The sequence below is a fragment of the Cydia amplana genome, chromosome 17, assembly GCF_948474715.1.
Source record: "Cydia amplana chromosome 17, ilCydAmpl1.1, whole genome shotgun sequence".
NCBI classification, from domain to species: Eukaryota; Metazoa; Arthropoda; class Insecta; order Lepidoptera; family Tortricidae; genus Cydia; species Cydia amplana.
Window position 1 is genome coordinate 16,132,530 of NC_086085.1, and position 27,597 is coordinate 16,160,126.

Below are 27,597 nucleotides of genomic sequence, written 5' to 3' on the forward strand. Positions count from 1 at the left end.
CACTGAAGACGGAAAAATAATGCCAGGAGAAATACCGGAATTAAAGGTTAGTCTAGTAACTGCCTCACAGGATAATGACATAGCGTTGTTCAAGACTTGTTCTAACATAACAAAAATGAAAAGAATTATAGCATGGTGTTATAGATTCATAGATAATTGTAAAGCTTGCATTACAAAAAAATATTCAGACAAGAAAACGGAATGTCTAACGCCTCGTGAATTGAAAAGGTCTTTGTTGGCAATCATTAGGTATGAGCAGCATAAGCATTTTAATGAAGAGATAAGTGCCTTAAAGGCGAATAAACCTTTTAAATCGAAACTCGATGCGTTACATCCATTCCTGTGTTCAATGAACCTTCTCCGCGTTGGTGGAAGGCTCCAGCATGCAAATCTGCCCTACTCCCAAAGGCATCCAATTATATTGCCAAAGGGATCAAATATTACCCGTTACATTATTGAGAATGAGCATAGGGTATTGTTGCATTCTGGAGCAAAGCTTGTGCTAAATAGCTTAAGATTAACATATCATATAATAAGCGGAATAAGAGAAGTAACACATGTACTTTACAAATGTATAATTTGTTTCAAATTGAAAGCGAAGCAAGCCCAACAGTTGATGGGTTCTCTTCCTCACGATAGGGTAAACCCTTGTAGAGCATTCAAGAAAGTGGGTATAGATTATGGTGGCCCATTTACTATAAAAATGTATCGTGTAAGAAAACCTATATTGTATAAGGCGTACATTGCATTGTTTGTATGTTTTACAACAAAGGCACTCCATATTGAATTGGTATCGGATTTGACTACAGAGGCGTTTTTAAACGCATTTAAAAGATTTATTTCGCGTAGAAATAAGCCTTCAGTTGTGTATTGTGACAATGCAAGCACATTCAAAGGCGCCAGCAACTAGTTGGTTGAATTGTATAAATTGCAGTCTACTGTAGACCACCAGCAAACAGTTGCAAACTATGCAGCCGAACTGGGAATAGAATTTAAGTTTATACCGAGTTATAGCCCTGTTTTTGGTGGACTGTGGGAGGCTGGAATCAAAAGTGTCAAGCATCACTTGAAGCGAGTTGTTGGCACAACCGTTCTGACATACGAAGGTTTAAATACGGTGGTCATTCAAATTGAGGGACTTCTAAATTCAAGACCCTTAGCGGCTTTGCCTACAGCTAATCCAAGTGAAATGCCTTATTTAAGCCCAGGCCATTTTTTGACTGGTGACTCATTGCTTTCATTCCCAGAGAGTGATTGCACTCATGTACCAACTAATCGTTTAAAATTCTGGCAACAATGCACTCAAATGGTGCAAAGCTTCTGGAAGCAATGGCACAAACAATATCTTGTACAGTTACAAAATCGTCCAAAATGGCGTACTGAAAGTAATAATATAAAAATTGGTGCGCTAGTGCTTTTCAGGGATGATAACATTGCACCCTTGAGGTGGCCGATGGCCAGGGTTGTTGATACTTTCCCTGGTCCGGATGGAAAGGTGAGAGCGCTTTCCATCAGAACCAGTAAAGGTTCTCTAATCAAAACCAGTATTCATAAGATATCTGTACTTCCAATTGAAACTGATTAAATCTATAGAATAATAAAAATTCAAATTTTAAACATGTAGTTAACAAAGGGATTATAATCAGGCCTCGATTGTCAGTCTATAATATAGCTTAGTTTTAATGTAAAAATAGAAGTTATGCATACCTAACCATAGATAAAACCTAGAGCTTGTATAGGTGCTTAGCTCCTGCCTGTAATTGGATGTAAAGCACTTAAAAGGTTAGGGTTGTCAATAAGGGCAACAATTTATTAGTATAAGTTTTTTAATTCTTTTTAATGTAATCTTTTGCTGCGCTGGCAGTATGTACGATACATACCGTACATGTAGGTAGAGTAAAAAAATTCTCAAGTTCAGTTTAACGGTAACCGTTGGCTTTGGAAGTGGAAATATAGTCGTAATTTTAAATTTATGTTTGGCGTTTCCTTAAATGACCTGCGCCTAACATTGGCTTTGTAAATTGTTTAACGCGAAAACACGTATGTTTCTTACGACAGGTCCGCTAATAACACTATAAAAGGCTCGAAAACGTTCCTTATGCTCAACGACAGTAGTTCATAAGAGTAAATATAAACGCACGAAAACGTACTTTAGTGCCTATAACACAAAGTTCACAATATCAATGTTCTAATCAATTTTAAATGTACGAGCACCGCACGTACGTAGGCATAAAATTGCCTTAAAGTTTTATAAGTAGATATTCCGAAGCAATGTTTAGCTCGGCGAATGTTCTATATACACCACACTGTAGCGTATAAACACTTGCTTTGCACAGCAAAGCACACTTTAAGGTATATGAGGTCCACACACCGTAGGTAGGCAACTACCACCAAAAAAAGTCTGCAAAAACAATGAGCACAGCACACTGGCCTAAAAATAAATAATTATGACTAGGCTCGCCTGACTTTTTTAGACGATGGGGTACAAAAATCGGGTGCACCGCACACTGATGTTCCGCCACACGGTGACGTTGCGTGGATGCTGCAACAGCTTCCACCCGCAAAAAAAAACAGCCTGGCCCGCACGAACACCTGCACCGGCCACACACACTGCGTTTTTTCGCCAATGTTATGGCAAAATAAAATCATTGGAGTTTAACGTCCACGGAGTCGACAATTTGCCGACCGCGAAACACACTGTGTCCACGTAGCACAGCTAACCGCGTCAATGCACTGCACTGTAACCAACCGGCCCATAAGTCCAATTACTTTTAGGAAGGACCAATGTTAGGCGCAGGTCATTTAAGGAAACGCCAAACATAAATTTAAAATTACGACTATATTTCCACTTCCAAAGCCAACGGTTACCGTTAAACTGAACTTGAGAATTTTTTTACTCTACCTACATGTACGGTATGTATCGTACAGGGTGTGTAATGCTTAATATAATTATAAAAAAACTATCATACATTTGTTATAACGCCATTTGATATATATATGCATATATTATTATAAGTTAAAATGTAATTTTTATTATATATTTCCTTTGTTATATTGTGATTTCATCTAAACTGTCATTGATATAATGCCTACACATGTGCTATAATGACATTTATTATATTATATACAATTTTATCAAGTATAGGTAAATACATATATTGTATTTTTTTTTTTGTCATATTTCATTTAATAATAACATAAAAATTTACATATTACTTCTTTTGCTACATATTTTATTCTAGGGGGGTCGCAGTTCTAACCTAACCTAACCAATTGTTTCATGGTTTTCGATTCTGCGGGGGCCGCAGTTCAAACCTAACCTAAACCACTTTTTTGCTAGGTATTTCATTCTACGGAGGGTCAAAGTTCTAACCTAACCTAAACCTCCTTTTGCTAGGTAGTTATTCGTTTGTGTGGAGTCGCAGTTCCAACCTAACCTAACCCATTTATGTCATATATGCATAATAGTTGATGCCACACAAATAATTATGCGATATCACTTGTTATAACAAATAATATGCTTTAGAGTATGTAATAATTATGGCAATGTATATTAGACGAAGTGTAAATATACCATTATACCAATAATAACATTATGTGTACCGTTAATTAGCTATTACGGTAGTATGCCATTCATTACGTTATTCGAAATAACGATATATCAAACTATAATATATAAAAAGTAATTATAAAAAATGTAATGCACCCTTGGATTGTTAGTTAATTCAGAGTTATTAATTACATTGTTCTTACGAACCGAAAAAAAGCTTAGGGTCCGTAAACAAAACTATACATGGATTACAATACATCGTACCTACATACAGGTGATTTTGAAATCGAGTCTTTAAGGTGCCAATACTAGAGTTTGCATTTGCATTTGTGAGCGCCTTAGCCGTTCCAATATATCTGATGGCGACTGTACCTACAGTACAGAACAGTGCCATGAGTCATGACATGAAAATAATAAGCAATATTATAAATTATAATTACAACAGCCAAGGACCCGTGTAAACGCAGATGGTCTTGTAGCCTCTATGGGTAGTAATCATACCTACATTAGCGGCAAAAAATCTATGATACTTGCTATATTTAGCAGGCGTTCATTCAATTAGACTTATATAATGTAAACAATTATTAATTTGAAAATTAAATCGTATCGGTACACTCAAGGTCTATTAACACATTGCTTATTATTATATAATTACTGTACATGTATATGACTGATAGTTGCGTAAAAAAAAACTTTTGAAGTGAAAACTTCTTTAGCGGCGCTGGGCACTTTTTGAGGTGGGGAAAAAATGATAAACTCGAGACAGCGTAAGGCGATCACGTGACCGTAAGGTTTAGATGTCCACTTATTTAGATGGCATTTAAATCAATAAAGAAAAACTCAATGACATAATTCAATAAAGGTACATCTGATGAAATCGCTAATAAAAGTGAACTCTAGTACTGGTGAATAAAACTCAAAATATCATGACCAAATATATTTAGATCGAATTTTAAACAATTAACGCTACAAACTACAAATTTGAATTTCGAATTTTAAACAAGCTCACTGACCAGCAATTTCGGAACTAAAGTTTTTCAATAGAAAGGAGGATGGGTCAATTATATATACATAGTGCTGCAGACATTTTGGACTAGTCATTGAGTTATCACTTCTGTCGGCACTCCCGGAGTGCAAACCGTTGTTTTTTTTTAAACACAAAAGAATAATACCGCACCTTAATACCGCAAGTTTTGCATGTTTGTATTGTTTTTTTTTGTTTCATATAAGACTACAGTTCGCACGAGTATTATTCGACCTGAGGGTGTTCGTCATGCGCGGGGGTGCAGAGGATAATACAATTCCTCAAACCCAGTATACAGACTGTTTCCGTTATAAATACCACTTAAATTGGCCGCTCTTTGTACAAACCTAGTTTCAATACATATTTCAATCAGTGTATGAAAAGTATCGAAATGGTACTTACAAGTACGAGCAGGCGCGGCTCGCCTTAAGGAGCGCTTGTGCGGTGCACTCCCATAAATAATCAAAATGAAATTATGGTACCTATTTAATATATTACTATTTAAGATCTATCGTAAAAAACTCAGTACCAATTAAATAATAAACTTTATTCATTATAAGTTTATAGACAGCTCACCACTACCCACACGGCGTACTCCTATAATTTCATAGAAATCAAAGGTAACGCGCGAGCGGAGCGCTTTGGATTGCGCTCCTATGGAAAAAGATTTAGTACATTCGATCAATAGGAAATTCAATAAGAGCGAAAGAGAAGAATCGCCATAGCTCCGCACGTGAAACAAAAGATTTTCTATGAGGGAAGAGGCAAAATCGGTGCGGCGCTCCGAGCCCGGTTGATCTGCGCGCGCATCCCGCGCGCCATGCTGATGTTGTTTCTAAACAGACCTTAGCCAATTCTGCCAATTTTAAAGTATGTGCGGGAATGCAATTTTGGCTTTTTTTCATTCTAAATAATGAAACAAGAGTTTAAACAGTTAAAGAACGTAATTTGTTTGTTGTCAGGTGTTTAAAAATTAATGAATTTAACGTGAGAATGTGAAAAAGTTTACAAAATAGACTTGAGTTAAATTATGGACGACCTTGAACTTTCGTAGCAATGTTAGTCAAAAACAAAAACTTATATATTTTTTAAATCAGATCAATATGCAAAAACACCGTGGTTGTGTTGTGTGAATGTGATAAAAGTAACTAGCTTATTTTGTTTTTCGTGTTAACTATATGTTTTGTGTTTGGCGCGGGCGCGGTCAACGGCAGTGCGGTGAGTTTGTTTGGACCGAAACAGGTGTGTTAACAATTTAGCACATCTTTCCATAAAATTTAAATAAAAACATTATATCCATTTGTAAAATGAACTGCAGTTGGCGTCTATCGGTCGTCAAGCTATTCGTAATACCGAAAACCTATGAGAGAGTTCAATGACCGGGTGGACGGAAACCGACATCTAGGTACTTTGCGACGGTTAATTGAATGTGTAGGTTTAGTTTTTGTTTTCTATTGTGAGTGAACACCCATAATACATAGCTACCAGCCGCTACTGAGTACGAGTACCTATAAATAATTTTGACTTACTCTTTACTAATACTTATGAGTACAATAACATCTCATTGTCTTAACAAGTGTAAGATCTAATTAATGTTGTCCTTATTCAATCTCGCGGTGTTAAACAGTGTCGCGTATATTATCAGTTATATTAAGGCTATCCATCAAACTGCCGCAGGTGAATGGTCACGCCCATGCGGTTGCAGTAGTAACGAGATACACGTGTAAGTTGTAAGACGCGCTCATGTTTGTCATTGTCACTATACCGGTGTATGAACTTTACATTTGATCTCATTATGACATCACTCATCGCGCGCATCTCGCTAGCTGTAAGTATGAGCGAGACGCATTGTCGATGACAAACTGTGATCAAGTACCTACTCTAACAGTTTGAACGCAACTGAAGGCGGACCTATTTGGCTACCGTCGAGCGTGGCATGAATATAGGGGTTACATAATCCTAAGGATGTCAAATAAGGGCTCATTTAGACGGCGCGCGAACTCGTATATTATTTTAGTTACATTGCGACCATTGAGGTTACATCAAATCAGCCGACCGATCAAACGACGCAATATAATCAAACTCGCATGTGAGTTCTCGCCCCGTCTAAATGAGCCCTAAGAGTGAGAACGAGTGTATGGGCATGTTACTTGGACTTGACACCGAATATACGGTCATCATCATCTTCATCTTCCTCGCGTTGTCCCGGCATTTTGCCACGGCTCATGGGAGCCTGGGGTCCGCTTGGCAACTAATCCCAGTAATTGGCGTGGGCACTAGTTTTTACGAAAGCGACTGCCATCTGACCTTCCAACCCAGAGGGTAAACTAGGCCTGTATTGGGATTAGTCCGGTTTCCTCACGATGTTTTCCTTCACCGAAAAGCGACTGGTAAATATCAAATGATATTTCGTACATAAGTTCCGAAAAACTCATTGGTACGAGCCGGGGTTCGAACCCGTGACCTCCGGATTGCAAGTCGCACGCTCTTACCGCTAGGCCACCAGCGCTTATTACGCGCACCGAATATCCGGTCATAAAAAACCAAAAACAATCTTATACCTTTAAACGAGCAATTCTTGTTTATTTATTTATATATATATTTCGGCGATCTCGGAAACGGCTCTAACGATTTCGATGAAATTTGGTATATGGGGGTTTTCGGGGGCGAAAAATCGATCTAGCTAGGTCTTATCTTTGGGAAAACGCTGGTTTTTGAGTTTTTATATGTTTACCGAGCAAAGCTCGGTCTCCCAGATATTAGAATATAATCCTGAACGTGCTCAATATTTCTTCAGTCTACCAATAGGAAAATATTAATTGCACCGCTTCGAGCGAGATCTGACCGTCTAGCACACAGGCTTAGAGGATATAACCAAACGGAGTAGCCATTAACAGGCGTTCCCCTCCGTCGAAAATAGGAAAAATGAAATTTTTATTGATAACAATAAAAGCGGCGGCTAATGGTCATACATTGTATCGAAGGGTGTGGTGTTGCGACGGTTCCGGGGCAACCTGCCGAACCCCACGCCGAGTCAGACGACGCTACGGAGCCACGCTGTTACGTCGTCGCCCAAATCTAATATTTAGTTAATTTCATTTTTATGTATATTGTTTTTCTTTGTATCAGTTCTTTTATATTTTGTAGTTTCACAGTGCCTTGGTTTTATACTGTATATACTGTAATGCTGTGTTACTTATTTGATCAATAAATAAATAAATAAATAAATTGTGTATCTGACATAGCTATTTTTACGTTACGTATACATTTGACGTGCCCCTCCCCCGTGTACAGAAAATTACAAACAAGGCGTCTCCGTTTGGTTATATCCTCCAAGGTTTGAATAGGTGGTGAAAATATAAATATCAATACCTACCACTATCATGAGTTGACTTAATCCATCCACAAATCGTTTGGTTTGGCTTCATCATCGCCAAATCGATTTTGATATAATAATGAAGCCATTATTACAACATTTTCACAAATAAGTTTGCTTTAACAAAACAATTTATCTTAATGTTGGCCATTATTTACAGATTTTGAGGGCATCACAGAGGGTTCATGGTAGATATGTGCATTGTGCAGTGTAGATAAATACAATAAATATTTGAGGGAGCGTTAATGATTTCAAAGGTTCATTGCTACTTTGCTACATAACATCTGAGATTGGTACCCATTGCCTAAGATACCACAAAATTCTTGTGCATGTTTTGTAATAATATTTTTCTCTAGCGATTTTTGTTTGGCACTTGTCAAAATTCTTGTGCATGCTTTGTAATAATGTTTTTCTCTAGCGGTTTTTGTTTGGCACTTGTGGATTATATAATCTGTGCTTGTGGTAATAAAACATTTTATTTATTTATTTATCTAATACCTTTAAACGAGCAATTCTTGTTTATTTATTTATACATATGTATATGTATTTATATTATATATTTCGGGGATCTCGGAAACGGTTCTAACGATTTCGATGAAACTTGCTATATGGGGGTTTTCGGGGGCAATAAATCGATCTCTGGGAAAACGAGCGTTTTTGAGTTTTTATATCTTTTCCGAGCAAAGCTCGGTCTCCCAGATATTAACATATTATGTAGTAGTTTTATGAATGCAAATGCAATCGCCAGGTTACCTACGTTACGTACTGTTATCAGTGGATAGTAACAATTAAGCATTATCATAATGAGTCTAAGGTCCCAAGCCACCAGAACCGCTAATCTAATTAAACATGCAAATAGTTTTCCGATACCGCAAATAAAAAATATTGACTCAGATAGGTATAACACGTTACGTGTTGGTGAGATAAAAAGCGTGTTTCATGTGTTCATTGTCTTATTATTCGCAGTGTACCTACGTCATAATCAGAGTCTAGTTATAACAGAAGAGTCTTCACACAGTAACACGTGCCTGATCATTGTTGTAGACACTTACCGTTATTTTTTATGCATGTTTTGAGAGTATTTATTTAATTAGTCTTTAGTCATAATTAAGAAAACTGGCTTGAGAGTTATTTTAGTGACTTACATGTAACAAATGATATAGGTACTAGTAAGAAAAGGTGGTGTTTTAAGGTTAGCTAGATAGAGTTAGCATACAGATATAGTGCATATTGTTTTCCATCGTATTTTTTCGGAAACGTTCGTATTTGTCATGGTACTTCAGCCAACCTCAGTACTTTTTGTACCGAGACTGACTGACTTAGGAAGACACGTTCGTACGATTCCGTTAAAATACGATTGAAAATAATTATGCATTAAATCTGTAAAACATACAACATTGACTATATGTAGTCTAAATTTGAAGTCAAACTTACCGCCAGTGTCAGAAATGACGTTTTTGTTTAATGAAAAGTCACTTTTGACACTGACGTATCTAATCCATATCGTATCTGGACGTAATATTTGACGTATCTTAAAAGTTCGAATCGGGCGGTTAGTCTAGTTTTCGCGGTGTACCGTGTTTTCTTATGTAGACCGAAAACCATTGATTTTCTTGGGCCAGCGTGTTGTAATAAGCTTACTTAGATCTTTTTTTTTCTTAGTTAATCTCAACCACCTTCAAATGGATCAAGAAACGCTTAAAATAAGTTAATGACGTGTTATTTTGAAACATTTTATGTTTGATTTCCAACAATGGTAGAGAATACTTGTATTGTATACCTACGTAAATGCCTGGGGTATTTATTTACAGACCAAAAAGCCTTCAGAGGCGTAAGTTTCCGAGTCGTCAAGGCTGCGCGAGGAGCGCGCACTTGTGTTGACGCTACTCGCGCGAGTAAGTTTATGTTGCTTCCGGTCCGTCGCTGGAGTAAGGTACGGACCTACCTAATTTCAGTAATTTAAAAAAAAACTTCACAATGACAAAAAGTGGAGATGTCAGTGCGAGTCGGACTCGCCCACCGAGGGTTCCGTACAAGTTTACCTCATTTCTAATTTTATTCTTCTGGGGGCACGGCAGTGCCCCCGCCAAGTCGAGCAAAACAAAGAGGCACGGCCGTACCATCCTTTTCACGAAGCCATTCAGGCCATTTTCAACTTCCTGTAAGTTTGTGAGGGCTAAAGTGCTGCTTGCTTCCTTGCTTGGCTAATACAGATATGTTTTTATAGTATTAATGAATTTTTAAATAATGATTGAATGGGAGTTGATTGTGTATGACTTCCGCTTTATTTTTATTTTATTTTATTTCGTTTTGTTATTGCATGTTAATAAGACTTTAAGATTGTGGTTTATGATTGTATTAATCCTTGACATCATATGTTATGTAGGTAACATAGGAAATATTTGTTTGTACACCTGTAAAGGTAGAGTCTTGGTGAATCCATGAAATATTGTTCAAATAGTAATTACTGGCAATGTAACCCATTTCTCACAAACAATAAAGATTATGATTATGATTAAAGTTAGTTAAGTCATTAAGTATATGTATTAAAAAAATCGTTACATTATCTAATATTGTTACGGTTTTAACACCCCTTGGTACTCACTAAAGTAACCGACTTGGTTTCACATTACATCTCAAAACTTTTTTTGTAGTAGAAGCGTTGCGAGACTTGCACCCTTTTACATGTAATGTTTTTGATGGGATATTTTTTACCAATGTATAGCTTTGAGATTTTTCCCTGTAGGTAGTTACTTGTAGTGTAAGACGATATTACTTGCCAAATTTCATAGTTCTAGGTCAGCGGGAAGTACCCAATAAATGTTAATTTCCGGAAGTGTCGCAATATACGTTTTTTGCGGCATAAACGGCCGTATCTTGGTAAACGGACGGACAACAAAGTGAACTAAGGGTCTCGTTTTTTTCCCTTTTGAGGTAGGGAACCCTAAAAATGTTGTTACGTGTTCGTGTTAGCAGAGTGAGCTTGGTCCGAGTATATATGAGGGCGGCGGTGGGCGCTCGGCTCAGTGCCCGTTGGCGAGCGACATGGAGCTACACGTGCGGTGCGCGCTCGCGGTGCTGGCGATGGCGGCGTGTTGCGGTGAGTTACTGTTGCGGCTCAACGGGATGTTTGACGGTTTACAGCGTGACGCCGCTGTCACTTATATCGTGCCGCAAGAAACTGAGAATTTATGACAATATGACGAATGTGATTGATTTTGAAAGATGAAACTTTATATGGCAATTTCCTACTCGTATAGTCAAATAAACGAATCATGTTCTGATATATAACAATACATAATAATACAATAAATAATAATGTCACCATAATCATGTACCATCTACTTTACAAATAACACCTGTGTATTGTAATGTACCTGATTATGCAAATAAATGAAATGAAATAATAATAAATACATGTTTTCATAGATAATTATTGTTCTCATACAAAACTCTTCAAAAAATAATCTAAAAATCAAGACGAATAGATCAGTACCTCAATGAAATAGTGGCGTTTACTAAACATACATTATTGGCATTAAGTATATTCGTATAATCGGTATAATCATGATTCTGAATAATTAGAAGGCCGAAACATCAACCGGTTGAATAAAAAAAAGTAAAGTTCAAAAGTCAATAATATCAATAAAGTGCAATGATAAGTGATATCAGTTAAATATAAGTAGAGTGCAAGCGGGCAGATGTAAACAAAGATAATCACCGGGTGCAAGCATGCGCACGCGTCCGTAGCGCGCGCCGTAGCCGCGTAGCGGGTGCTACCAACCGTGCGCAAACGCAATGAAAGCTGACAGACAACGCTACGCGTGTTGATGTCATTCGATTTTTTTTCTGAAACTCTGATGTCCTAATACTAAAGGGTTTTACTTGGTTAGTTCATTTGCGTATTGGTTTGGTTATATTATTTCCGCTAAGTGTTGAGGACAGTTGTTTACGAGTTTGTTGTTGTGCGGTCAAACAAGTTATTGTTTTGATTTGGCGATCTATAAATACCAACAAGGAAAAGTAGAGGCCGGTATCGGCTACTACATTGTAGAATGCACGAGCGCTTATCGGAGAAAGTTAATTTCCAATGATCGCGCGGAAAATTTACTAGAGGGCATGTAGACATATGTATGTTAGTCTATAAGGTATTTGTAATATGGGCCTTGTTGCCTGTGGTGAGGCTGGTGAGATAGTTTACATACCTATATGTGCGTCAAACGTGTTATAAGGTCAACTTTCCTTTTTTTGTAGATGCTGTTATTGATAACGATAACCCTATCATTGGCAATGAAGAAATGAGTTTGTCATTTACATGTTTTGTTTTTGACTCTCAACTAACATCATGTGAGTCTCGCTGAATCAAGTGTTAAACGCAGAAGGCGGTATCCTTTCTTTGGGCCCTGATCAGCGGCAGCTTGAAGTACCAACACGAAACATAATAATAAAATCCCGATATAAAAAAAATATTTAATCGTATGGCATTACATTATAACAGATACAGATAAATCATAAATCTAACTCCAGAGAATTAATTCACTTGATATAAAAAAACCGGCCATGTGCGAGTCGGACTCGCGCACGGAGGGTTCCGCACCATCAACAAAAAATAGAGCAAAACAAGCAAAAAAACGGTCACCCATCCAAGTACTGACCCCGCCCGACGTTGCTTAACTTCGGTCAAAAATCACGTTTGTTTGTTGTATGGGAGCCCCACTTAAATCTTTATTTTATTCTGTTTTTAGTATTTGTTGTTATAGCGGCAACAGAAATACATCATCTGTGAAAATTTCAACTGTCTAGCTACCACGGTTCGTGAGATACAGCCTGGTGACAGACGGACGGACGGACGGACGGACGGACAGCGGAGTCTTAGGGTCTCCCCAGATATATCGACGCGCATTCGGCAAAAGCCGATAGGAAAAAGCTTTATATATATATAAGAGCGCAATAAGAGCGAAAAAGTCGTCGTTCGGGTCGGCTCGCATCGGCCGGCGCCTGCCGACGCGTCGACGGCTTTTTCGCTCTTATTGCGCGGACATAAAGCTTTTTCCTATCGGCTTTTGCTGAATGCGCGTCGATATATCTGGGGAGACCCTTAGTAATAGGGTCCCGTTTTTACCCTTTGGGTACGGAACCCTAAAAAGAAAATAATTCACGGAGGTAGGAGGCACACAAAAATATCGTGTGTAACTCCGGGGGCAAAGGGGCCCACTGATTAACAGTCCGCCAGCCGGTATCGGAATGTCAGTTAGAACAAAATTTTGACAGTTCCGAACAACTGACAGGCCAATACCGTCCGAACTTGCTAAGCGGGCGAGGTGTTCAAAATTACCTTGACGCGCTCTTATTCTCTTAACAATAAAGTCGCATCAAGATAATTTTGACCACCTGGCTCGCTTAGCAACTATTGCTGCTGACTGTACATATCTATTAAAAGCGTTAAAGTAGGAATTTGAAACATGTTCTTTATCTAAGGGGTGTTACCTATATTTCGCCACACAATACTTTTTTTAACGTTTCTGACAATCTTTATATTTAATGCAGCCTAGGACTTCTGTAATAACTATTTGATACAAAACTCGGCCTCAACTTAGTTTAGTTACCACATTACGGTCATAACATCGGATAACAGCGAGGTAAACAAACAAACAAAACAACCATTCTAAAACGCTCCCTAAACTTAGTACATATTGGTCCGGTGCGAAGCGATCCGCATGGACGGTCCGCGTGACACTAAAACCAGCCATAGATAAGTAGCGTCTCGTAAGAATAACATCGGCCCACGCCGACCCGCCCTTGTCCAGGCACGTGTATTGTATGACGGATTATATAGATTTTAAAAATATTATGTTAATATGATATCAATCTCAAGGATACAATCTGATATGACTCGTCAATAATCAGACATAGGAATCCGTGGGGCAAATTTTCTAGACAGGTAGAGGAACTTCCTATATCGATAAACTCCATTATCGATGCTAGTTCTATAAACTAGTGAACACTCAAAGGTTTGCTTGTAAAAATATATTTTTATTAAAAGTGTAAAAATCAAATAAAATAATAACTCAATTCGCTTCTTCTTTTTTTGAGGTTGAGATAATATGTATTAACTATTTTATAGTGAAATATGTATTACGCCCTACGTTTATATAACCTAGCGATTATTTAAAATATGATATGTGTGAATTTCATGCTCGGTCGGTTTGTTTTCTAATAACTGTATCTGCATGTGTACTCTTGTTGTTCATCGCATCCTTTCCGAAATATTCTGACGCATTATTGTTATGTAAAAACCGTGCTCGCGCGCTTTGATTTCCTGCTGAGATGATCATATGAGCGCAAATCAGTCGATTGAGGGCATGTGTCAGCTGCAGGGCCGCAGGGAACCGGCCAGCTGAGTAATGTGCGACCTAAATAAATCTGCACGGTCATACGTACCATGCGAGTGCATTCATTTATTTCATCTTGACCTAAATTGCAGGCCAATTGCATACTTAGTGCAGTGTAAGGAGAAGTTAACATCAATGAAACTCGTGAAAAGGCTGACTACAAAGAGTGTTTAAACTAGGACACTAATACAGTCAGCAGCAGAAAATGCTAAGCGGGCGAGGTGTTCAAAATTACCTTGGCACGCTCTTATTCTCTTAACAATAAAGTCGCGTCAAGATCATTTTGAACACTTGGCCCGCTTAGCAACTTTTGCTGCTGACTGTAAATGCCGTGTATCTAAAAATTATAGTCTTGATAACGATATTGATTGAACAAAAATAGTATTGCAATTGTGAAAAAAAGGTAAGAGGCTGGAGCATTATTAAGGAACTAATAACTGTATCCAACATCTGTATCTGTGTCTGGATCTGTATCTGTGTGTGTAAGTAGTTCTTAAAAGATATAATATCTTTAAATGTCATCATGATTTCCATTCCAGCATGGAGCGCTTCCGCGCAGGAGTCCGTGTGGGCCGACACAGAGTCGGGGAGGGTGTGCGGCGGCTACGAACCCCATGGCGACTACGCCTACTTCCTTGCCGTACCTTACGCCAAGCAGCCTCTCGGTCAACTCCGCTTTCAGGTACCTAAGCTTTATCCTTGGAAATAAGCGCTCTATAAAGAAAAATTTTTTTGTACGACTATTTTTTACAAAGTCAACTGAATTCTTTTTTTTTTCACGATTTATTATAAAATTTAAGGAACTGCAGCGTCCGGATCCATGGACAGAATGCCGGCCCGCGACCGAAGTGGGGCCAATTTGTCCCCAGCACGACCTTTTCTATGGGCCAATCATGAATCCCCGCGGTCAGAGTGAGGAGTGCATCCACGCCAACATCTACGTCCCTCTGAAGTCTCTGCCGTCGAGAGCGCGCGGCGAGAGTCGTCCGCTGCTGCCGGTGCTGGTGTATGTGCATGGCGGAGGCTTCGGCTTCGGCTCCGGAGATCCGGACGCACACGGCCCGCAGTACCTCGTCAAAGAGAATGTTGTCGTCATCACCTTCAATTACAGGTGAGGGTTTCCAACAAGAGGACGACGTATAGATAACTGATAAAGTAATTCAACCCTGAAACGCGGGAAAGGTTTCTTCTATACATGCTTTGGATCATCGGAAGCGTGACTATTAGAGACCTAATAAAATTATTTAATTTGCAGGATTGGAGCTTTCGGTTTCCTGTCCCTAAACTCGACGAGTGTGCCCGGCAACGCTGGTCTCCGGGACATGGTGACGCTGCTGCAATGGGTGCAGCGCAACGCCGAGGCCTTCGGTGGCAACCCCCACGACGTGACGCTGGCCGGACAGAGCGCCGGCGCTGCCGCCGTCCATCTGCTCTCACTGTCTCAAGCAACAAAGGGACTCTTCAAGAGGTAAAGCTCAAATATTAATTGACGTAAAAGGATACAGAAAATCGACAAGAATGCACTAGACTAGATGATTCTAAATGACACCCCTTTATTGCAGAGCCATTTCGATGAGTGGTGCAGGATCAAGAAACTTTTACACGACATCGCCAGCTTACGCGAAAACGGTATCGGCATTATTCCTCGGTTTTCTTGGCATCATCAGTATTGATCCTGAAGAGGTGCACCAAAAGCTTATTGTTCTTCCACTAGAGCAGATCATGCAAGCTCAAAAACAGATTCAGGACATCACGGGTCTCCTCGCATTCTGTCCCGTGGTAGAATCCGAACACCCGGGGGTCAATATAATCTTGGACAATGACCCGGAGGTTTTACAAGCGCAAGGTCGAGGCAAAGACATCCCCTTTATAATTGGCTTCACAAACGCAGAATGCCAAACATTTCGACCACGATTCGAACAGATCGACATTGTTAAAAGGATTAAAATCATACCTGCATTGGTGCTGCCCTTAGGGGTAATTTACACGCGCCCGGCAGTGGAGTTTCCTAGTAAAATTGCGAGCATTTACAAGGAATACTTTAGTGAATCGTTGGATATGGATACGTATTTGAGCTACTGTACAGAGGTTAACTTCATATATCCCATGTTGAAACTGGCAGAGGCGAGAGCCGCCAACAAGGGAGCCCCTGTATTCTTGTACCGGTTCGCGTATAATGCGGATAATAGTGTGTACAAGAAAGCGCTCAATTTGACGTACGATGGCGCCGGCCATTCGGAGGACCTCACCTTCGTGTTCCGAGCCAACCACGTGCTGGGAGACACGATCGCATCGGCCGCAGACAGTGAAATGATTACGAAAATGACGGGGTTCGTCACTAACTTCATGCGACATGGGTGAGTACTTTCGACCTTTTACGAAGGGCTCAGAGGAGCAAGGGAATACTTTAAAAAATAAGTCATTAAAATAAAATATATGATAAAGTTAACGTATTGATTTTTGTAGATGATGATGAGATGGCTAATTTATTAAAACGTTTAATTAACTGTGTCTAATCTAACGTTAGGTACGTTAGATTAGACACAGTTAATTAAACGTAATTTAATTCTAGTAAACCAACGAAGAACGTCGAGTTCAAGGCAGACAATACCATATGTTTACGAAAATGTCGAAGTTATTCTACGCCAGCCTCATACCAATTAGGTGTGTTACTCGCCAAAACGTTCAGCAAAAAATAAGTTCAAAAACTAAAACTGAAAATCGCGTTCTAAAAAGTATGAAACAATATAGAATTCTCATCTGAAATTATCATACATAAAATATTAAAAAAATATATACTTTTAAATAAAAAAAAATCAAAGTAATATAATTTACAAAATTTTATAAAAAATTACAGAGATTCAGAGAATAGCCGTGATCGTATGCCACGATTATAAACTTTAAGGTAAAGTGGCAAAAGCGCCCGGCTTTGGACCACGTGCAGCGTGACGTACGTCGGGCTACGCCAAAATCTTTTAGGATGAGGGCGCCGAAGGTGTCCGGCTTTGGACCGCATGCCGCGTGACGTACGTCGGGCTACGGCCGACGCTTTTAGTATGAGGGCGCCGAAGGCGCCCGGCCTTGGACCGCGTGCCGCGCGACGTACGTCGGGCTACGCCCGACTCCTTTAGTATGAGGATGCCAAAAGCGCCCGGCTTTGGACCGCGTGCCGCGCGACGTGCGTCGGGCTATGCCCGACTCTTTTAGTATGAGGGCGCCGAAGGCGCCCGGCTTTGGACCGCGTGCCGCGCGACGTACGTCGAGCTACGCCCGACTCCTTTAGTATGATTTGGACCGAGTGCTGCGCGTCACGTAGGTTTCAGATGATGATGAGCCTGACTACTGCCATTTTTTGTCTTGCAAGATTTTACGAAGTAAATATATAAGTAATACTGAGCAACTTTAACTACCTATTTAACCATACCTCTAAATGGGACCAAACCCGATCTCATTAAAAAAAATCCTGTTTCATACACTTTGGGTGGTCTGAGGTTGACATTTTCTATGGGAGGGTAAACTTTTTTTTCGCGATTTCGGTGTTGGTCCCATAGTAAAAGTTGCTCAGTATGACTTATATACATATTCACGTTGTAAAACATTGCATCAGATCATTAAAAAAACATCCTGTATAGCGCCAGACAAATTTCTTTTGCAGAAACCTTCGTGTATCGCCGTAGTCGGGTAACGCACGGATGGAATCAAGAGCGCTTGCAGATTTGTAGTTCGACTTAGGTACCCGATAAATCAATGTTTTATCGGGTGCATGCAAGCAAAGCTGGGCGCAATAGCAAACAATAATTATATATTTGAAATGTGCTAATTAAGCCTTTTCAAATGATATACAACACATCATCATCACTTTATTTTTATTTTTTGGTTCGTGACTTTATGACCGCTAGAGGGCGCCGTGTTCAATTTATTGTAACGTCATATACCTAGCCTATAACCAGCGGACAGTTAAGACGATTCGAATGACATATCGTTTGTCAAATTATAATGAGTACTTTAGAAGTTATGAGGGAACAACTGAACATACATACATATAAACATACCCACATACATACCGGTCCAAATCATAACCCTCCTTAAGCGTTGCCGTAGTCGGGTAAAAAGCATTGAAAACAAATCGTAACACTCGAAAATATGTAATTGTATTTGCTTTTTAATACCAGATCTTTAACAATTTAGCAAATGTAACTTATTTATTTCCAGTAAACCAATGACGAACGTGAACGATTGGCGGCCCGTGTCGGCGTCGGAAGGGACGGACAAGTACGCTCCGTACAAGAACATAGTCAACTACGAGGAGGCCGACCAGTGGCCGAGATACCAGAGGATGACCAAGTTCTTCGACAGCATTTACGAGACCAGCTGGACTAGACCAACAAACACCCGTGCCGGTGATAAACTATTTGCGATTCTTTAATGAGAATTACTCAGTATAAGAATTGTGTTACGTGGTGAACTGTCTGTGAATGTGTGAAATTAAAGTAAATAACGTTTATTTCAAGCTCGTGGCTCATAATATATTAGTTATGTACAATCAATAACTTAAAAAACTATGATAGTGTCAATCAATATCTTAACTAAATTTACAATAGTACACCGTCACTGGGCTTGTGAAGTCCACAACAGTGCATTATGTACGGACAGTCAATTCTATCCGCAATCGTAGATAGGATGGTGTGTTGGGGCTGGCGCACACACGCAGTACTAGCGATGCGGCTCGCAGGCGCATTGCAGCTTTAAAACAGGTTACGCGCGCCTCAGCGAACATCTGTGACGCACTGCAAAAGCGCGGCAGCCCCACCAGCACCGAACGCATTATGATATTGAACCTAGGGCCTTGTACGACGCTTTTGTAAATTAGCTCCACAGGCTGCACGTGTAAAAAGTGGTACAAAAAGCCCTGCATAATGTTATTTTACTTACATTAGAGCACCGTGCAAATCTGCGGGCAATCATGTTAGCTCTTATCGACAAGGCCCCTACGTTCAATGTCATCATTGTCCTTGTGGTCGGCGGTGAGTACATGCCCTAAGTATTTATATTTGAACACTCTTTCGAGGTCCACCGAGTTTATATGAATGGGTGGCACTGCAGATGGTAAAATAGCACCGACCCCGAAGATTATATATTGGACTAATCCCCCCTGCCTCACACCACATTCCAAGCCATACGATTCAGATAGCGTACCAGCCCACCGAACATAGTTGATCCGGTTTCCATACCAATATCTGAATATAAAAAAATTAGTTCCTGAATTAAGTTGATCCACTCAAGTTTTTTTCCATAGTAGATCGTAGGAAACCAGATCAAACGCTTTCGATAGGTCTAGTACTAGACATATCCTGCATAACATATGCATATCCTGGCGTGTTTCCGTGTGCTCTCCGTTTACCTCAATCCTACGTTTTGTGTCGTTACTCATGACTTTGGTTTATTATTATTTAAATATTTTTTACTTTACATATTTATCTGAAGTCCAATCTCGAGGCTTGCGTTGTAAAAATAATACCTACTTTAATTTAACTATACATGTTTATCTTTGTAGTTGTTTTTAGGGTTCCGTAGCCAAATGGCAAAAAACGGTACCCTTATAGATTCGTCATGTCTGTCTGTCTGTCTGTCCGTCTGTCCGTCTGTCTGTCCGTCCGTATGTCACAGCCACTTTTCTCCGAAACTATAAGAACTATACTGTTCAAACTTGGTAAGTAGATGTATTCTGTGAACCGCATTAAGATTTTCACACAAAAATAGAAAAAAAACAATAAATTTTTGGGGTTCCCCATACTTCGAACTGAAACTCAAAAATTTTTTTTTCATCAAACCCATACGTGTGGGGTATCTATGGATAGGTCTTCAAAAATGATATTGAGGTTTCTAATATCATTTTTTTCTAAACTGAATAGTTTGCGCGAGAGACACTTCCAAAGTGGTAAAATGTGTGTCCCCCCCCCCTGTAACTTCTAAAATAAGAGAATGATAAAACTAAAAAGAATATATGATGTCCATTACCATGTAAACTTCCACCGAAAATTGGTTTGAACGAGATCTAGTAAGTAGTTTTTTTTTATACGTCATAAATCGCCTAAATACGGAACCCTTCATGGGCGAGTCCGACTCGCACTTGGCCGCTTTTTTTGTTTTATGCTTTGGGTGTACATACAAGCTATCTCTGGTAAAAAAAACCCTTAACCCGCATACATATCAATGTGGTTCAGTGAAGGGGACGGACTGAAAATTAGCGCTGCGCAGGTAATTTGTGATGAAATGGCTGACGCAGCGTATGCTGAGCCCGTTCCTTTGCCACACATGTAGGGTTGCCAGATGGTCGGAATTTGGCGGGATTTTCCCGATTTTTAGCATGTGTTCCCGATTCCCGACCAAGTGCAAATTGTCCCGAAAAACAGGTTCACGTTAAAAAACAATGATTTCAAGTTCCGAACTGTCGGTGAGCGAGCGCGCGGGGCGTGCGTGGCGAGAGATTGTGCGGTGAGATAGCGATGTTATTTTTTTCCCGACTTAAGTCCCAAAATCCCGAAAAAAATATATTTTTTCCCGATAATAGCGCCTTTCGATCTGGCAACCCTACACACATGTCGATTTTTTGATATTTTGTAATTAACCTGTTTTGTGTGTGGCAATAAATGGTTTCTTATTCTTAAGGTTATGCTATAATTTTCTTATTTTATCCTCGTGTTAAAACCTTTTATATGTTATTATAAGTCGTGTGATGAAAATGTTAGAAAAATGTATTCAAATCATTACCTTTCGTTATGTCTACAGAAAATACGCCGGTTTTGCCGAACGTTTTTTGCCCAATAACTCCTAAAAAAATGTCTGCCTTCCAACATACTAATATACTAAGTACATATCATATTTTCACAGCTAGTTTTTATACTATGGCATGCTCGTGTGTAAAGTTAAAAGATCAGATTAGAAGATATCCTTTTCAATGACAAAGGCTATGGTCGCTAATGATATTGATATCCCCAGCCCATGCCTTGAAATACAATTAAAACAAAAAGGGATACCAAAAAAACAACCTAGCAACAAACATGAGGAAGGGCACCGGAGCTCGTGCGGGCGGCACGTGCCTGGCAAGGACGGCAAACCCACGTGCACCGACTTATTCACTAATCTACCTTCGTTGACTGTTTACGAACCTTATTGTAACACAATAAGGTCTATCAGCGATCAGTGAAGTGTTGTCGTTATGGGTGATGTTCACTGCGCTATCGACAGACCAGTGCATCCCTCTTTCTAAGGGCCACCCCACATCTAGCGTCTTTCGACCGTCGGCGTCTACAGCTCTATGGCCGCTGCTCGACGCAACGTCGACGCAACTGCGCAGCGACGTCATTTTCCATAGCGCTGACCAGACGCCGACGCTCGAAAGGCGCTAGATGTGGGGTGGCCCTAAGAATGAGTACTTCAGAGTTGCAGATCAAGTTACAATTGGGGCACTAACTTAAGCGAGTGTAACTCGGGTTAACAATATGCAAGGACGTCTAATCGCGAGCGTCTGTCGGCCACTCATAGTACAATTGAACAAGAATGGTATTGTACTAAACAAGCTTCATAGTTGAAATTATTAAACAATTAAGATTTAAATTGAACAATATCTTAGTTCAGGCTAATAAAATGCATAAGTCGGTGTAATCATGTTCTTAGTTGAACTCAAGAATCAAGGAATCAAGGGTGAACAGGCACCTTCTGGGCAGACTCGCTCCATCGTAGGCCACGTCTTCGCCTCGGCTAGTCTGTGGCCATGAGTAAGCCCATTTTTAATAATAACTTATTTGGGTCAAATAGTTAATACAGTAATTGTTCATGTTAACATTATATCTTAGTTAAACTAACTTGTTTGTTTTAGTTGGTACAGATACGTATCATGATAATAATTATCAAGCCCTTAGTTGATCTTGCTAGGATCAATTAGTTAGCATAATTATTGTTCATGTAAATATTGAACAAGATCTTAATTGGTTCAGTTACATAACAATAGTAATAGCAATCAGAATTACCTTGTTTGATGTGTCTAATTTCTTGTTAGGCTCGTATGGAATCAAGATGCTTGATTACGACTATCAAGATATTGATAGGGCCAACCAAATTTTTTTTAGAGTGTATAATTGAGACAGAGAGTGTATTTTACCTCTTTTACTGAGACTATATTTATAAGATTACATTTTCCTAATTGTTAGGGTTCCGTAGCCAAATGGCAAAAAACGGAACCCTTATAGATTCGTCATGTCTGTCCATCTGTCCGTCTGTCTGTCCGTCCGTATGTCACAGCCACTTTTCTCCGAAACTATAAGAACTATACTGTTGAAACTTGGTAAGTAGATGTATTCTGTGAACCGCATTAAGATTTTCACACAAAAATAGAAAAAAAAACAATACATTTTTGGGGTTCCCCATACTTCGAACTGAAACTCAAAAAACTTTTTTTCATCAAACCCATACGTGTGGGGTATCTATGGATAGGTCTTCAAAAATGATATTGAGGTTTCTAATATCATTTTTAGGGTTCCGTACCCAAAGGGTAAAAACGGGACCCTATTACTAAGACTCCGCTGTCCGTCCGTCCGTCCGTCCGTCTGTCACCAGGCTGTATCTCACGAACCGTGATAGCTAGACAGTTGAAATTTTCACAGATGATGTATTTCTGTTGCCGCTATAACAACAAATACTAAAAACAGAATAAAATAAAGATTTAAGTGGGGCTCCCATACAACAAACGTGATTTTTGACCGAAGTTAAGCAACGTCGGGCGGGGTCAGTACTTGGATGGGTGACCGTTTTTTTTGCTTGTTTTGCTCTATTTTTTGTTGATGGTGCGGAACCCTCCGTGCGCGAGTCCGACTCGCACTTGGCCAGTTTTATTTTCTAAACTGAATAGTTTGCGCGAGAGACACTTCCAAAGTGGTAAAATGTGTCCCCCCCCCCTGTAACTTCTAAAATAAGAGAATGATAAAACTAAAAAAAAATACATGATGTACATTACCATGTAAACTTCCACCGAAAATTGGTTTGAACGAGATCTAGTAAGTAGTTTTTTTTTATACGTCATAAATCGCCTAAATACGGAACCCTTCATGGGCGAGTCCGACTCGCACTTGGCCGCTTTTTTTAGAATGTTATAGGAATTGACCTCTGTATCTGAGATAACGTCAATCTATGACCTCTCTAACTTGGACTTTATTGCATAATTTCCGTATTCTTACACATCTTACACTCTTTAGTCTATGCACTAATTCCGCATTTGTTTAATTGTCTCTAAACGCCTTCAAGTTTTATTTAGTTACTTTATGTAGTTAAAAGTGTTAAAACTATCGAAACGAAAGGTGAAATCTTGATAAGTAACATGAATAAACAGATTTTCATTTAATAAATTTCTAAGTCTAAGTCCGTATCAAATTTAATTGAAAAAATCTATCCTTTGGAAAATCATTCAAAATAAATTAAAAAGAAATATTTAAACAAACTTAATAATTATTTAGGGACAAGGATTATTTTACCTTATTTATTTTTAAAGATAATTACAAAATACCTACCTTATTAACCACCTCTATAACTGAAATATATCCTCTATTCTCACCTCTATTAATGGGACCCTCTGTAAATGAGACAGAAATTTATTTGTACCTGGCTAACTGAGAGCCTGGGTAAGTGGAATACCTCTTTAAGTGAGACAAATCTGCTCGTCCCTTGAAGTCTCACTTATCCACTGTATTTGTATATCTCAAGTCACAATTTCTGAACAAAAGATATGCTAGTCTGTTCCAAATGAAAATGGTTTAAATGACATTGATGTTATTAGTACTATTATACTATTGGCCTAAAGCCCCCCACATTTAATTTCGAAACCGTATAGTTATGGTTCAAAAACTTGCTTGCGATTTTCGTTACATTGCGGTATTTGGTCGACTAAATTCATTGATGTACTCTATAGTTAGCAATGTATCGAATATTGCATGCAAGTTCTTATACAATCGAAATGGGTCTTTAGCAGGCTAGGCGCAGTGCTATTTATGTCGTGTCTTTTAATAGAGTTTAAATTAGGGCTGATATAGATGGACTGAAACCGGACTGCAATTGCAAATTGCCAATTTGTATGGATCTGCACGCCAACTGCAACGTCGGCGTGCAGTTCCTGTACAAGTTGCAGTCGGGCTGCAGTCCGTCTGTACCGGCTCTTAAAGAGCGGGCGATTTTCTGAATAAGGGGGAAAACGGAACCAACGGATCGGCATAGCCATGCAAAGGGGGAACGCAGCCAGCCTTATGGGAACCTATACATATTGGGCTAGATCACCCACATTATTTTTATTTATTTTTTATAGGTATTCGTTTTAGTTTTGTAGGTAGTTTTAATTTTAGGTTACTTTTTATTGTAAGTTTGTTATTAATTATGTTTATGGTTTTAATAAATATATTTAGAACCATACTAGAACAACTCTTCTAATTAACGACAAGTCAACCGAGGGACTATATTTTCATTTCTATATTTTACTTTTCATTTCTACGTGGAAAGTAATATACATGTGCATTAAAAAAAAAGTAGTATTTCTTGAGGGTACTGTAGGCACTATCAATTAACAATTTAGGTAAAAATATCGTTATTTATGGAATTGGGAGTTAATTATCAGAATGGAAACTTTACAACAAATCCACTTAAAACCAAAATTTGAATTGCTTGCTAATCGTAAAAAAAAGAAAAAAAAACGTACCTATACTTAGAAAGTACAGTGCTTTAGAGCAAAACGTATCATTTTCTGCACACATTTTAGAACAACAACGACCCACTTTCAGAGCATGAGAAATGAAAAATACATTTACGTTTATATACTAATAATGATATTCGGCGACTTTCATAAAAAAAAAACTGAAGAATTACCGTAGGTCCGGGTTCAGATTCAGATATCTTTGAGCATGCTTGATCGGGCGAACATGATGGCATGGCGATTGTAGTTATAATCACCGATAGATATAAATCACTGCATAAAACAAAACTAAGGAGATGTGTTGTTATGCGTGTAATGTCACCTTGTAGGCCTTTACAAGATCTTTAGATATGGTCGTAGGTAGATACGTAAGTCCGTTGTACAGTACAGGAGTCATCCAAAAAACAGCAAGTAAATTTCTTATTTTTTTACATCAATAAGGAAGTAGAGATTGTTTGAAATTTACGCTTTGGTTTAATTAATGTTTGACATGGTTAAAGGAAAAAACTAGTGTCCGACCGAAGGTTCGGTTTCGGTTTCGGTTTCGGCCAGTTTCGGCCAAAAAATCATGTTTCGGCTGTAGTTTCGGTTTCGGCCAAAAAACGGCCGAACCTTTCGGCCGGGCCGAAACTTACGAAATGGTACTTCGGACAAAGACCAAAAGTTGGGGAATAAGTAGGACAACAATATTAATACCTACATATACTGATTCATGTATATTAGGTACAGACATTAATTGGTTTATTATAAAACACAATTCCACTAATGAGGGCGTCACTGGACGGTTGACGCAGTCTTAAGAGGCTGTCAATACCTATAAGTGAATGAGATAGCACTGTCGCATGTTACTGGGCCCTGGGCAAGATAATAATAAGAAAACTAGCCTCACTTTTTACCTCAATTTACCATTGGTTTGTGTTCCACATGTCCTCTACTTCAGCTTAGCCTTTGGCCTCGCTGCGCCATGCTCGGCCTGCGGTCTCGCTTTTGAATACAATGGACATTGGTTGGAGTCTGTGCTCAACTACTTATCCTTAAGCCTTAAGCACGGCTTTGACTTCGCATGAAAGTTCGCCTCAATGGGGCACTTCGGACTTTTCGGCCCAGGTGAAGATCGGTACCCGGCCTTGCGATATTGTTAACAAAAAATTTCGCGCTCGCTGCGCTCGCGTTTTTGGTTGACCCTGTGTCTTCATGTTAGCTTGACTGGTGAATGAATAGAGTTAGACCAACAAAATTCTGCAATGATTTTGATAGCATACGCAGTGCAACTAGTGCAAATGTTCTTTATACGTCATAATTTCATAGAAGTTTTGACGTTTAAAATAACACTTGCACTGCGTGTGTTATCAACTTATCAAAATCGTTGCAGAATTATCTTGGTCTAACTCTAGTAATTTTCATAAAAAACTGCTTAAGTAACATCAATTTCAAGGACATTGGGTGTTGACAGCCCCATAATATGTGTGTAAAAGCGGCTTTATGACATTTTTTCAACGATTTTAACAAGTCTACAAAAGTTTCGGTTTCGGTTTCGGCCGAAACTAGAGCCAAAGCCGAACATTCGGTTTCGGTTTCGGTTTCGGCAAAAAAACATGTTTCGGTCGGACACTAGAAAAAACAAAGAATTTCGTTATCAACATCCAAACATTACAAACGTCCATTAGTCGACTCAGTTGACAGACCATTCGTAATCCTTATTACAAAGAGTTAAGAGCTGCCAATGGGCAGTTTAGTTAGTCGCTGTTAATGCTGTTATTGTCAATAGTGCTTTGGAAGGTCTCTTGCCACAATCTGCAATGCAGCCTCGTTGTTACCGGAGATGCGCTAATGGCTGCGATAATCAACAAATTATCTAACACTAATTCTCTACTGCAGAAAAGACTGGTAATACTGGTATGCACATTCTCTGTTCCTGTGGACCACTAATGTCAAAAAGAAGTACCTACCTAGGGCGACACGTACTGCACTGCAAACCGCAACCCTATGAAGTAGGTACAGAGCATTACGGCCCAAAGAATCTGGAATTTCCTGGATTCAACGGGCATTAGTAGTGAATGTAGTGAACTTTAAAGGGCCGTCACAATAAATATAGATAACTGAAAATTACACTATAATTTGCTAAAAAAAGTATGTTTATCTTCTCATCATGATCGTCAAACATTACATTAATAAAATGTCAAATAAAGATAAAAAATGTCACATATCTTTCAAAGTTCAATTCCATGTAGGTACTCATTTACAGAGGTTAATATAGGTTAATGAATTGTCAGTCAACAGTGTAACGTGTGAACGCTGTTTAATGTTGATAACAAAATTCTAAGTAGGTGTACTTCTTTGTTGATCTTAAATAAATAAGAAATTTACTAAATAGACTAGTCGACTAGTAGTAGAGCTTTGATCGGAAAACATATAAAAACCGATATACTTATATCAATATATTTTCAAGAATTGCTCGTTTAAGGTAAGTATAAGATAAAACGATATACCTAGATTATATTAGAAAGCCAGTGTAACACTCGA

The 27,597-nt window shown here is 39.0% G+C and overlaps 2 protein-coding genes across 3 annotated transcripts in view; one reads left to right on the forward strand and one right to left on the reverse strand.

Annotated features, from left to right (window-relative positions):
• Positions 1-27,597, reverse strand: part of LOC134656113 (serine/threonine-protein kinase D1) — a 136,637-nt gene that overhangs the window by 60,798 nt on the left and 48,242 nt on the right. The window lies entirely within an intron of this gene.
• On the forward strand, positions 10,987-18,698 carry LOC134655880 (juvenile hormone esterase-like). Of its 2 annotated transcripts, none has more exons than XM_063511377.1 (7): positions 10,987-11,044; positions 14,882-15,024; positions 15,143-15,453; positions 15,598-15,810; positions 15,905-16,699; positions 16,915-17,006; positions 18,555-18,698. In XM_063511377.1, the coding sequence occupies exons 1-7, from the start codon at positions 10,996-10,998 to the stop codon at positions 18,563-18,565; spliced, it is 1,614 nt and encodes a 537-aa protein (XP_063367447.1). In that variant the 5' UTR covers positions 10,987-10,995; the 3' UTR covers positions 18,566-18,698. The 2 variants fall into 2 exon arrangements, with proteins under 2 accessions (XP_063367447.1, XP_063367446.1); XM_063511376.1 differs by having other exon boundaries at positions 10,988-11,050.

Bases quoted from the DNA above. Each gene is read 5' to 3' on its own strand.
- LOC134655880 (XM_063511376.1), top strand. From the start codon at position 10,996: ATGGAGCTACACGTGCGGTGCGCGCTCGCGGTGCTGGCGATGGCGGCG. The intron at 11,051-14,881 runs GTGAGTTACTGT...TTTCCATTCCAG, and splicing joins GGCGATGGCGGCGTGTTGCG to CATGGAGCGCTTCCGCGCAG. The intron at 15,454-15,597 runs GTGAGGGTTTCC...TTTAATTTGCAG, and splicing joins GTCATCACCTTCAATTACAG to GATTGGAGCTTTCGGTTTCC.